Raw genomic sequence first — 14,387 nt, forward strand, 5'->3', positions numbered from 1 at the left:
TCTGTCAGTCTTTTGTATTTTGATAAGAACTGTGCACACCAGGACAGAAAGTCTTAACTCACAGGCCTTCTGCAATGCACTCTAGTGACAGCACATTTCCTCTTAGCTCCTCTTTGTGACTTGCATTGCCTTCTGGAGTTAGTAATGTTGGTGGCCTCTCTTTACTTGACTTAGCTGCAAACAAGAAAATTAGTGTGCATTAACATTATGAATATATTTCTAGAAATATTATCACTGCCAAAAAACTGTCTAAAATTCTAATCCCATTTCAAAACCACTGATAATGAAATTTTCTAAGCTATGTATACATACTCTCTGCCTTACAGAAGTGGCAAAAAATTGTCGCATAAGGTCTAATGGTGAGAATGTTTTCCTTTTATATATGTCTCTTATTTGGATTCTCTTATTTGGATTTTTTTATGAATTTTATGCAGGCTAGTAAGTTTTCAACATATCAACATAGAGGGGGAATCAGCTTATCAAGCTAAGCATCCACTAAGGATTAGTATTCAGCTCAAAGAAAAAAATTAACTGATTGTCTTTGCAAAGACATTAGATTTTTTTTCAGAAAGATGTGGAAAAGATATTTTGATTTAGACTAAATATAATATTATAGCCAATTCATCTGGTATCTCAAAATTTACCAATGGCAAGATGTATGTAAAAATAAAACAAAAGTAAAGAATTATTGGTAGAAGTCTGGCAAACAGCATGCCATAAATTAAGAACAATGGCAGAGGGTCTTGGACCATAATGACCCAGTAGTAGGACCTCTGCTTAGCATGCACAAGGCTATGGTTTGGTCCCAAGCACTAGAAAAAACAAACAAACAAATAAAGAGGGATAATAGGTGAGTTAAACAAATGGAAATTAATTGTCTCGCTGACAAAATAAATGATGGTCCAAGTCGTAGATCTTAGGAATGTTCATATAGGCCACCTTCTTTTATATGGACTTTTCTAAAAACTACAGCCTTATCTTCTGAAAGCAACTCCAAAAAATTGAAGTAGAAATAAAAAAAACCCCAAGATTCTGTAGGTATTCACTGTTTTTAATCATACATCTATTTGATACTTATGATAAAACAAATGAAAAGGTAGAGATAAGTCACTCATTTCTCAGAAGAAAAAAATAAGTCACAGTTTTAAATTTTTAGAATTTAGAGATTTGTGTAAGGGGTGCTTAGTTTTCTAAAGTCACATTGGTGATGATAGTCCCACATTTTATGGAACTATATTAAAATAAAAGATGTAAAGGCAGAACTTGTGCCTTGTGACATTCTGTAATGTTCATATATCAGGGATGAAAAATGAATATAGAAGATATTCTGCCTTATACATAATTAAGAAGACTCCATATCCGGAGCCCATTATTTTCATTGACATTCGCTACTTGAGAGACACTTTTCTTTTAAGGAAATCAAATTTGCTTTAACTTCAAAGAATGAAGCTAAATGGCTTATTTGTTTTTAAAGCTTACTTCCAGTGAAGACATTGGCTGAATTTCAAACCTCGAAAAACAACAACAACAACAACAACAAAAAAAACCCTAAGAGAAATGCTGTTGCTATTTTCACTAAATGAAAGATGAAGAGTGATGCAATGATTGATTATGAAATCCACACAATGTTAGTTGCTAAAGGCTCTGACGAGACAGTATTCAAAGAGGTTAATATGCCAGTCAGTTCTTGCCTAGGTTATGAGAAAAGCTCATTAATAAGACAAAAAAATGGAAATACAATTCTGAACACATGGAAGATTTTTTTCTAAATCATGTGAAATGGTTCTTTACATGAAAACAGTTAAAAACAAATTTCATTATTATACATACATCATGGAAAATGTTTTAGTGACGTGCTTCAAAGTTTATAGCTAAATTTCATAAGAAAAGCACATTTACACAGTGGTATTAAACACACAACTAGAAATTCCATATAGAAATAAGGTTAAATAGCCATGGAGGTGAAGTTAGTGAACTACAGTCTACAATGAAGGAGAGAATATCAGTTACAATCACCGTAACTCACCACCATAAAACTCAGTGTCACTCAAATTAGCAGCTATAGTGTCATTCAATTCATCCACTGAAATAAACAGAATATTATGAAGAGGGTGCAAAAGTAGGGGAGAAGGGTCAGAAACCACTGGCCAACAAAAACGCTAAGAGCCATCCCTCCCGGGTACACACAGAACTTGGCATCATACATGACTAACACATCTATTCACTCAGCCACCCCCAACCAGTAATAGTGACCCTATTCCTTAAGCAGCAGGACTGCCAATAAAAGGCACTGTGGAGCATAGCACATGCCAATGCTGAAAACACCACACACAATTCAGAGGGTTGCCATGGAAACCAGAATGGCAATCACAGAGAAAATGTAAAATACAGTATAGGGTACGTGTGTTCTTTCTCACACATAATCCAACACTATAGTCATCTCACACTAGCATTCTCCTGGTCACTAAACCTGTTTACTTCAGAGTCAGTACTGTATTTAATGGTGAATAATTTGGCACATGTGTATCAACATCAATTAAGTAATCCAGGAACCTGAACTCTTACCTGAAATCACCTTCACGGAAATAGGTTGCTTCTGTTGTATGGTTTGAGTGTGATTAAACCTGGCATAGCAGATATAGTCTTCCCGGGTGTCCTCTGGGAGAACATTGGAGAAATAAAGGTCGCCATTCAGACCTTGGGAAACCCTCTCACTTTGTGGAAGTCTTTGAAAGGCTGGAGAAAGACAGACAGATCTTAGATCATTCCATTGTTAAGTGGCCATTCCCAAACTCAGCAAGACAAACATATCTATTAATAACTGTGTGCCCCTCACTTGAATATGTATACATATGTACTTCTTTATAGCTCATTGAGGAAAAGAAACAACTGTTTCTTAAAGATGCAAACACACACCACTATACCTGCCCAATCCTAATTTCTTGGGGGTGGAGGCACAGGTGAGATTAAAGGTATACAGTGAAATATCTCATTGAGAATTTTACAAAGTCGGGCTGGACAGATGGCTTAATAGTTAAGGCACTTGCCTGCAAAACCAAAGGACCCAGGTTCGACTCCCCAGGACCCATGTAAGCCCAATGCACAAGGGGATGCATGCTTCTGAAGTTCATTTGCAGTGGCTGCAGGCCCTGGTGCGCCCATTCTCTCTCTCTCTTTCCTTGCCTATTTCACTCTCTCTCTCTCTCTCTCTCTCTCTCTCTCTCAAACAAATAAATAAAAATAAAACAAAGAATTTTACAAAGTTCCAAAAGAGGTTCACATATTTCCTAATATCTGAATTAGTCTCTAATTACACTTAGAAAACACTTTAAGGAAGTTTGCCATGATGTTAATGTGAATTACATCTACATACAAACCAGGCCCTGACCAAGGAGCCTGGCACCCCAGAGCCCAGCCTTGTGTGAATTCACCACCTCATGGAAGAGTCAAGCAGGAAATCGTAATTAATGGTGGGGTGTGATGATGTCATTTTTCAATGCTATGACCTGCTCCCTAGAAGCCAAGTTCAGTTGCTCTCATTTGATCTGCTTGTTTTCTTTCTGAATGACTTATCTTCTTATGATGCAGTACATCTTTTGCTTGTCATATTTATGGCATATTGCCTGTCTCCTTGCACTAGAATTTAAGCCACAGGAGGGCAGACTCCTTCATCTACTTTGTCCACTGCTAGAGCTCTGATGGGAACAGTGCCTCACCCTTTCTAGGGGTTCCTTCAGATACATGGAAAGACATGTATTCCAGTGTTAGCATGACTGATTACTTCCTTTAAGGACCATTTAAGGGACTGTCTAGCCATAGGCATGAAGAGATTTCCATTGTGGATGAGGGATAGAGGCAGGTGGGGTTCACTGATCTGTGTGTGAAGTTATAGTTGGCCAGCTAAAATACATCCCAAAGTTCCTGAGTCAGTTCACAGTCTGAGCTGTGACAGTTCAGCGCCTAAGTGATAGGAAGTGGGGAAAATCATACATCCCAGCCCCCTCAGGCCAGGTGGTATGTCTTCTAGCAGGATTTCTTCAGTTTGAGTCAAACAAATGTGCTCTTCCTGTGGCAGGTGCCTGACCTAACATTTCACAAAATGCAAAATCATAGTGAAAAGCCTGCTTGCAGCAGGCAAGGAAAAGCAGGGAAATGTGGGGTCAGAGCTGACAAGTCATCATTGATTACCTGTGTTAACCAAGTTCTGGGCTAAGACTGGACTTTGGCTCATACTCTTAAACTATTAATCCTCTTAGATAGGAATGCATTTTTAAAAAGAATGCACATTGGAGCCGGACAAGGCAGTACATGACTGTAACCCTAGCTACTTGTTGGGCTGAGTGGGGAGAACTTCAAGTTGAGGCAAGTCTGGACTACATGGGGAGACACTGTCCCAAAACCAAAAAGGGTGTATACATATTTAATGAATGTAAGGAGCTAAACACAAGCATACTTTTATTGTCTTTTGTTTCTTCTGTGTTTAAAAATATATTTATTTATTTAGGAGAGAGACAAAAAGAGAGAGAGAAGCAGATGCAAAGAGAAAGAATGGGTGTGCCAGGGCCTCTAGCTCCTGCAAACAAACTCAAGATGCATGTGCCACCTTGTGCATCTGGCTAATGTGGGCCCTGGGGAATTGAACCTGGGTCCTTAGACTTCACAGGCAAGTTCCTTAACTGTTAAACCATCTCTCCAGCCCTCTTCTGTATTACTGATGGTTGTTGTTGGTTTAAATATAAAACAATGGGACTTCATTGTATTGATGTGAGTCTGCTTTCTGATTTCTTTGTATAATACTAGGAAATGGAGATATGAATAATCTTATAATGCATATTTCAAGAATGCTAACTGGATTTTAGCTTTTCTCACATTCCAGATACAATTCCATTTGAAAGGTTGAAGGTATGCTGGCACATTAAAAATGTATAAAATGATACACACAGCTGTGCAATGTGGGAAAATCAGAAAATATATTCAGATTAGTATTCAGATTAGTATGGGAGTTTCTAAATGATACATTTCTTTATTAAGCAGATGGGAAACAATTTTTCAATAAGAAATAATGACCAAATACTGGGCTGAACTTTGAAAGATATAACTGAAGAGTGTTATTGTCAAAGCCACATACCACTCATTTATTCTAGATTTGCTGCTTATTCTCAAAAATGCATAAAACTACACTATAAGAGAAGGAATATCTTCACATATTTATTTGTTTATATATTTCTTTCTATGTCTTTGTGATACTTCTTTGAGTACTTTTATGAGTTAAAAATGAAGTGTTAGCTAAATGTTCTCCCTTGGTAATGTTTTTAGCCTGTTTCACATAGGAAATCAGACCTCTGAGAATAGAATATGTTTTGCATACATATTTTAAATTCATTCCCAATGTTCTACATCAGGTCAAGATCACATTGATCTTCATGCCAATCCAACAGTTGTTTTTAAGTCCTCACTCATGTTATCTGGCCTCCCAGCAGTATTCGACAATTTCTATGGTTTTCTTGACAGGCTTTCTGTGCCTTGCCCCTGGGATACCATTCTCCCTGTGTTCTACCTAATCTGCTCCCCTAGGCTCTCCCTAGCCTCTAGAGGTCTCTGTTCCTAGGCTCTGCTCTCCATTCCAGGATCTCATTCTATAAGTTCTCTTACCCAGCCCCTTCGCTAGCTATGCACTAGGGACTCATACACTGCTGACTACAGTCCTGGCTCATACTTTGGGCTCATGTGCCTCTGACTCGCGTTGGGCATGCCTGTCTTACACACTTGTCACACCTGGAGCTCTGGTCCCTCAGTTCCTAAGGTAAGCTTCTAAAGGAAACATGCTTACCTAACAGCAGAGGGATTCTGGAGGCAGAAGAGTAAGAGTAAGAGATACTGCTATCAAAGACAAGGACAGGGAAGACAAAATTGAAATTGTGTAATGAATGGATTTATTTCTGTTTGCCTCAGTTTCCTCATCAGCAAATTAGAAAATATAATTGGATATGTCTCACATGGTTGTGAAAATTAATGGAACAGCCCCATATGATGTTCTTAGTAAAGGAACTGGTACTTAGTAGGGGACCAGTAAACCACATCTATGGTCAGAGATGCACAACAGCTTGTTTTCCTCCCTATTTGTGCTTATCCATCATTTCTTTCCTCATGCTCCCATCCCTACCTCAGAAAATACATCAAGTCTGGAATACTTTATTGCTACCACCCAAGTTCAGGTCAGTATCAATCCTTGCCTCCCCTAATCAGTCTCTCTGCCTCACTCACACGTGTGTGTGTGTGTGTGTGTGTGTGTGTGTGTGTGTGTGTGTGTTGTTAGGGCCTGTGCATTCTAGGCAAATGCTCTACCACTTAGCCACATCCCCATCTCCTCCCCATTTCTTTTTGCTCTCCATACTCTCTACCCATGAGCAGAGGGGGTACTATTACTACTGCCTTTACTTTGGGTAAACTCACTCCTTTGGAGAAAGGGCCAAAGCCCTTTTCATTGCACCCCTGTGACTCCCTGAAGTTGCTCTCATCCCTCCTTGCCTCTTTCAGTTTGGCCACTTTGGTTGCTGCTTTTATACATCCCAGGGATACCCTGTAGGGCTTGCACCTGTGCTCCCTCCCTGTCAACACAGATATTTAGGTGACTGGTTTGCTCTTTCATTCCCTTTGGACTGGGCTCAAGATTGTTTTCATTTCCTTCATTACACTTATTGCTGAGAATATGGATTTTCCAGATGCATCTGTTGCTCCGCTCACCCCCTTTTCCTTCCCCATTCACTTCTGCTCATGTGCAGAACACAAGCTCAGCAGTGCAGAGCATTTGCTGGGCTGATTTACAGCAGTACATGATATACACCACTGCTACTTAACAGAGTCCGCACTCAGTAGAGAGGAGTGGGCGAATGAATGAATGGCGTGCTGTGTATTTCAGTGAGAAGCTATTTTCCTGAACATCTCTAAAACATTTTGTGAGCGCTGTATGGGTCACAAGAGGAAGCAATGTGTTACACGACAGCAAGTAAGGCTCTTGAAGAAGGTTTTCATTGTAACACTTACAATTATCCATCCAAAATATTATAGCTGGTGGTAGTCCAATTGGAGGTCTACAGGGAAGCACTAATGATTGACCATTTCGAAGTGTTATTGGTTCAAGCTTTTCTTTGGTCCACAGTGGTGACCCTGTTAAATAGGAAACAAAGAGAAATGAGCTTCTGTGTTGTTTCTGTATGGAAAAATTCTAAAAAGGGCACAGTACTACAAAGAAAGTCAAACCTGTCTTGGAACATAGTAACATGGAATTTATATTTTAAGCAATGAGAAAATGATTTTTAACTACAGTGTTAAAGTATGAAATAAAACAAAAGATAATAAAAGAAAAAAAAAGACAATTCTCATTCACTGCATTGGATAATATGAATTGAGTTTGAGATTCCATGCCTAAGAATTGACAGTAACATATTATTAGAAGGACATGTAATTTATTTTTATTTATTTATTTGCTTGGAGATAGAGAGGCAGAGCGACAGAGAGAATGGGCATGCCAGGACTTCTAGCTGCCACAAACAAACTCCAGATGCACATGCCACTTTGTGCATCTGGCTTCATGTGGGTGCTAGAGAATCAAACCAGATTGTTAGGCTTTGCAGGCAAGAGCCTGAACCACTGAGCAATCTCTCCAGACCAAGGACATGTAATTTTGACCCAAGCCTGTTCTTCACTGAGAATGGAAACCATGTAAGTGTCAAAAGATTTGTTAGGTAATATTATTATATATTTTTTTCTTATTTCTAAGATTTATAAGAAAAATATTTGATATTCCAAAGTCATAAAATGTTCTATACTAGTATTTTGGAGAGAACTGTTTATGCATATATGTGTATCAAAGAATTAAAAGAATGAGCAGTCATTAATTACATGAATGGAAAGACTGATGAGTAATTTCAAAATTTTAAATTATGAAATATATATATATGTATATATATATATGTATGTATGTATAATTTAAAGGGATTCTGTGTGAGAATGAAAATACTTAGTAGCAGAAGCCAGTAAGTTAGAAAGGAGACATAAAGGGAAGAGAAAGGAAGGGAGGAGGGTACTGAATAGGTTGATATTGTATATATGTAAGTACAATGATTGAGATGGGGAGGTAATATGATGGAGAATGGAATTTCAAAGGGGAAAGTGGGTGGGGGGAAGAATGGAATTACCATGGGATTTTTTTATAATCATGGAAAATGCTAATAAAAATTTAAAAAATAAAAAAAATTTTAAAAAGCTCCAAAATAATCATAACTGAAGATGGTTACTATTCTTTAAATACAGTTGAAGATGTTGATCGATTTTAGTACTGAACACCACAAAAACAGTCAAAATAATAAGGTAGTGAAGACACTATATTTTCAGTAAGATTTTGTAACAAATATTAAAAGATACTACCTTATTACTCATACCATATGAATTTATTTGTACCTCATAATAAGCTATGTTAGAAATAAATAATTAGATCAATTTAGGTAAGAAACACTTTTCTAACTATTGTCTTTCACGAGGGACCTGGATACACAGGGACTGGCAAAGTATTGGGTAGAGGAAATTTGCTAGGGGAAGATAAGCAAAAGTCAGTATTTTTCAAGGAAAACAAAGTAGGAGTGTTAGAAGTAGTATCACTGTTTTCTTGAGGTCATATTTGCATGATGTGACAGAGGTGAGTTTAAGGGAGTCATGCTTGCTTGACAAGTCTCACTCACTGGATGGCCGGATAACAATGTTGTTAGAAATTGCAGCTCCACGTTCATTTCTTGCAGTGCACTGGTAGACGCCTTCATAGGTTTCTGCCTTCCCTTCACTCATGATGTTGATTACGAGTGTTCCTGAGCCAGGCCTCATGGTGACCAAAGGGTCTTTATCTATGTCAAAATGAGTTCCATTACGCGTCCAGGAAAAGCTGCCCAACACATTAAGTTGTTAGTGGTCTAGAAAAATAGGATTACCTACTTTTTAACTAGGCCCTAGTTAGGGACCTATTGCCCTTTTATTGAATAGTGAAACCTAAAAGTTATTTCTAGAACCCTTCTAGATGGTGCATGGAACCATGACTTGTAAAAAACTTCTGGTTATATATTTTCAGGCATATATTTCTTTAAAATCAGCTCAAATTTAATACAAATTGCCTGTCATTTTTTCTAAGAAAATATAGGAAACAGGTCCCCTAGGACACCCTCTTTGACCTTTATTAGCATTTTTATTGTAAACTCCATTGTTCATAGAGTTGATAACCTGTCTATAAAAATGTGGTCTGGGGTGAAATGTGACAACAGCCTCCACCAGTATTATCTATAAGTGACTGGCCTGTTTCATGTTACTAAAATACACACTGATATTTGGGAGGAGGATGACAGGTATACATTATTTATTAAAATGGAATTTCCATATAAACTGTAATTTTAGAGTTTTTTTTGTTTAAATATTTTTTGTTCATATTTTATTTATTTATTTGAGAGCAACAGACACAGGGAGAAAGACAGATAGAGGGAGAGAGAGAGAATGGGCGCGCCAGGGCTTCCAGCCACTGCAAATGAACTCCAGACGCGTGCGCCCCCTTGTGCATCTGGCTAATGTGGGACCTGGGAAACCGAGCCTTGAACCGGGGTCCTTAGGCTTCATAGGCAAGCGCTTAACCGCTAAGCCATCTCTCCAGCCCTAGAGTTTTTAATTGTAGAGATAATTTTTGTGAATCTTTAGAAGGTATGCCAAATTGCCAATGAAGATTTTTTTCCTCAGCTGTGTTGGTTATAACATATGCTCTCTTGTAAATGTCACAGTGTTCATGTAATCAAGTACTCATAAACAGTCATACACCAGTGATTTCCAAGATGATACAGAGGCCTAAACTTCTAAGCTTCACAGTGTTTTATAGGATGACTTGGGTTTCCTTGCTTATCCTTACAGCAGTGATTATCAGAAGTAGGGCAAGAAGTATTGTGGGTGGTGGAGGCCACTGGTATCTGGTGGACAGAGGGCACCAGCACTGCTAAATATCCTACAATGGACAGGACAGCTTTTTCCTACAGCCCCAAATCATCACCAATGCAGCAGAGGATGAATCCTGCCATACAGTGTTACAGGACAGGAGGCCTTACATAGCATGAAGATGTAGGGGGCTCGATAGAAAGACATCCCATTAGTGCTTATGTAAGAGACAGCTTCCACTAATATGGCAGGATACTGTTTTTGAGCAAACCTTGGGCAGATGTTTTGACACCCATAGATATTTACAGCCAGTAATTTTTTTTTTTAATCAGGGGATACTTTAATAAAATCTGTAATAAGCTTGGACCAAAAATATCTATAAACTTTCATTTTATTTTTTATGAATTATAGCATCTAGCTATAATATCAAATAATTAGTAAAGTTATTAATTTGTTACAATGTAGTAATAATAATTAAATCATTACATTCAATAACCAAACTCTCTAGTCCTCTCATATATTACTGGTTATAAATTAAACACTGTTGGACCCTGGGTAAATATTCTAGCATTATGAGGCATCAGTTTTCCAACCCCATCATGTACTGATAGGATTGGGTTATGTAGTGTTCATGTCAAGGTCTATGTAGAGCAGGATGAGTGCTCCTGACAAGTTTGAGAAATAATTTAGAGCTATTTCATAGACCTCTGTGGAGATAGGAGAGTTCTTGGACATCATCTCAAATTCTATTTGTTCTTTTTCTTTTTAACATATGAGGACACACAGCTCAGAGAAAATGGATTATCCATGTGATCAGGCCATTAGTGTTAGAATTGGGATTAAAGGGGCCCTTCTACATCCCCACATAAATTTTGAGCATTTTCAGAAAAGCATAAATATGAAAATACATAAATGCGGGTTTTAAGAAAGACAAATTGTGAGAGATAAAATAACGAACTTATACTTTAGCTACATGCAGGACCAAATAAGTTAACTTCAACATTTTTAAGAACCAAATGAGTCAGGAAGTTGTTTAAATAAACCAAGGAGTGAGAGTAAGATAGTCAACTATGTTGAGAAATATCCAACTAAAAAGAAAATTGCTCTATATGGGCTATCTTAATCTAATTTCCACTTATTCTATTCAGAGCTGCCACTGGGCCTGTTGTCAGTATTATCAAAAAGTATAAAGCACGCTCACCTTGGAGGAGGTTTCCCCTTGGCCTCACACTGGATGACAATATTCTCCCGGGGGTCAATAATGTAGTCTTTTGGAGACTGTTGCGTGATGGTTGGAGGCTGTACCACTTAGTTGTAGAAGGGAGAATAATGTAAAGAAATAAATAATTTACTATCATGATAGCAACCCTTCTTCATATATTCCTTACTTGCCTTAGACTAACTTTGTCCCATGTTATTTCTAGTATTTTCTATTGTGGCAGAAAAAAAAAAAAAAAAAAAGAAAGAAAACTTCAGTAGGATTTCTACCAAAACTCACCTAAGACTGTGAAGTCAAGGCATAATGTCCTTTTGGTAATATCACACACACACTGACAAAGTCCATTTTCCCACATTAAAAGTCTGGGAAAATAGTTGCCAATACAATCCTAATATCAAAACATTTTTTTCTGATGTAACAATGAGAAATTCTTGGTCCTTTTGGGTCAAATGATGTCTTCCAATGTAAGTTACAAGGTAGATTTTGAGTCTTAGGAAGAAGAAACTGATTTAGAGTCCATTAGGTGTGCTAAGGAAAATTAATATATGTTGGAAACACATATACTTGAGAAGCTACTATTAAAACCATTGTTAAGTTGGAGGTTTGACAAGCATTATCAGAGCCAGGAGGTAGATGAACTTGGGAGGTCAATGAGGTTAAATTCTCTGTTCTAAGGAGACACTGTTTTGTCTCTTTAGAACACTGCACTCTGCAAAATGTTATCTGATCCTTTTCTACGATATTGTAAGGGAAATGGTTTTGTCCCAGAACAATCCTAAGGAAAGCACTCTGGAGATTTCAGTACTCTGCATGTAGCTTTAAGATCATCATGCCTTTCCACTTGTGCCATCAGAATTACAGGGTTAGAACAGGGAGGGGCTGTAGGAATTATTTATTTCAACCTCCATTTTTGTTGCTTCAAGTGGCAAAGTGGCTCAATTGTGAACTTACAAAGCAGAGAAGAGTGGCCAACTCTCTTGATGAGTTTCTGCTTGGCTACTGCCACATACAACTCCAGAGGAAGCTGTATACATAGAGTGGTGATTTGCAACCAGAAGAAACTTGGTGTTACCATTCCAGAGGTATCTGGCCATATTTGGAGACAATTTTCATGGCCACAAATGGGGTGATGTTGGAATTGACATGTCTAGAGGCCAGAGATGACTCTACTCTGCTCATATTGGACAGGCCAGTTTCCCACAACAAAGACTTAGCTGACTTCAAATGCCAGCAGGTTGAGAAACTTGGCACATGCCACATAGTTGGTGGCATGGTATTTCTAGATCTGCACAATACAATGACTCTATTTCAGGATGCTTTCCCCTACATGAGACAACTTTCTCTAAGACCCCCAAATGGATTCCCCCTTTCCCTTCCTTGACTGGTATATTTGACATTCTAATCATTTGGATTTCCTCTGTCCTCTCTACCCATACTCTATTTCCTTTTACAAAATGCTTCCATCCTTCCATCTACCAACGAAGCATTCCCCAAAGTCCAATAACCACCCTGCTCTTGTCTGCCTTGGTTTAGGTTAAGTGTTACCAGGGCCAAGTTTATCAGTCCCACACACAAATTTTTGTAAGAAATCTGTACATATGGCTCTGCCTTGTCTTTAGTCTATTGCAGTTCAGTTGGTATTTCTTACAAAATATCTAAGCAACATCTAAAATATGATCAGAAACTAAACTCTTTAATGTTCATCAATTACATATTGGATACTTGTCAGTATTAACTTCCCTTCCTTTTAATAATATCCTGTCCCCTTCTCATCCCCTACCTAACCTACCTAACTCAGCTCCTCTTGTCAGCCTCCATCATACACACAGAAACTTCCTTCTTCTAACCTGTCAATTTCCAGTGCTAGTTAGTAATTTGGTCCATTAGTTACACCTTGTCAGTTTCTTACTAGCAATGAGACATTGGGCAGATTTCTTAACTTCTATAATCTCTCAGAGGAAACTTGAGGCTTAAAACTCATTGCTATATCCCACAGTAGCTGGGTTTTAATGACATAATTTGTGGAAAATTCTTAGTAGATGCCAATACTGGAACTATCTGATGGTGCTTGTTAATATTATCATAATCACTCTGACTTGGGCCAGTGTCATCTTTGAGTAACTAATCGTTAGGCTCTGGGAACACAGGGTTTGGATAACGCAAGGGAGCTTGGGATTCCACATGCACAAAATGTTGAACATAGACAGTGATAGAGGGATTCTTAGGAATGACTCTGTCTAGTTCCTTGTTTAGTTTTGTTGTTTGTTTTGGAGGGGAAGAAATGACAGAGATGCAAATTTGGTGACTTTACATGACAGCTTCTCTTCATGTACCTGCAGATGTGCTTGCTTAGATGCCCCTATTATGTGTTAGGGGATTACCATCTAGAGGTACCTTTCTGAACTGTGCTTAGGTCATGTGACAATTAATAAATGCTTTATAGTATAAGCAACAGTAAGCGATTTCACATTATTTTTCTCTGTACTCCAATATCAAAGAAGATTTTCCAAATGCCTGAAATTGGACTATTTTTTTTTTTTACTAGATGATAAATGCTGGCCAGCTGTCAGAAGCAGAAGAAATTTACTTAAACCAAGCCACTTAACAAACAATGTGAGTAGAACTGCTTGCCGTTTGGATATTTCAAACAATATTCTAATTTATTGCTTTTTTCTATTGATAGCACCTAGGAACAGTAGTCTCCCCAATTTTGGGGGCCAAAGCATTAAAGAAGGAATACAGTAGTTGTCTGGGGTGAAGTGTCAGTATGCATTCACCTAAAAGACTCTACAAGACCAAAGCTTTCAATAACATCTAAAACCAAATAATCATTCTCTATAAAATTATGTGGATTTTCTCATTGAGTTACATCAGAAGTGAATGAAGCATGGATGTCAGTAGAACAGCAGATTCATAAAAGATTAATACCCAAGTCTTCACAAATCACACAGTTAAGGTACTTTATTCACACCTTGATACTTAAATACAATTTTCAGCTACAGTCATCAAACACACATGTTTAAAGACACACACACATCAGAAAACATAACTGTACACTTGATTCTTAGTATTACTTTAAAGACTAAAGACATAGCCACATTTTACACTGCCTAGGAATTTACAGAAAGACACTTACAGTCTTCAAGAAGTTTTGCTTTTTTCCCATCAATATCAGCAGGTGAGTGGGCAAACAAGATTAAAGAAAATC

The 14,387-nt window shown here is 37.8% G+C and overlaps 1 protein-coding gene across 45 annotated transcripts in view; it reads right to left on the reverse strand.

The window, feature by feature from the left end:
- Nrcam (neuronal cell adhesion molecule) overlaps positions 1-14,387 on the reverse strand; it is a 292,253-nt gene that overhangs the window by 65,336 nt on the left and 212,530 nt on the right. For 15 of the 45 annotated variants that reach the window (XM_045135599.1, XM_045135568.1, XM_045135563.1 and 12 more), the window contains exons 5-11: positions 14,316-14,345; positions 11,162-11,267; positions 8,739-8,935; positions 7,045-7,167; positions 2,566-2,736; positions 2,027-2,083; positions 63-174 (exon numbers count right to left, since the gene is read on the reverse strand). In XM_045135599.1, coding sequence (XP_044991534.1) covers positions 63-174; positions 2,027-2,083; positions 2,566-2,736; positions 7,045-7,167; positions 8,739-8,935; positions 11,162-11,267; positions 14,316-14,345 — 796 coding nt within the window. The remainder of the gene's footprint in view (positions 1-62; positions 175-2,026; positions 2,084-2,565; positions 2,737-7,044; positions 7,168-8,738; positions 8,936-11,161; positions 11,268-14,315; positions 14,346-14,387) is intronic. The other 30 variants (XM_045135602.1, XM_045135601.1, XM_045135566.1 and 27 more) reach the window with 5 other exon arrangements.

Source organism: Jaculus jaculus, chromosome 16 (genome assembly GCF_020740685.1).
Source record: "Jaculus jaculus isolate mJacJac1 chromosome 16, mJacJac1.mat.Y.cur, whole genome shotgun sequence".
In the NCBI taxonomy this organism is placed as follows: domain Eukaryota; kingdom Metazoa; phylum Chordata; class Mammalia; order Rodentia; family Dipodidae; genus Jaculus; species Jaculus jaculus.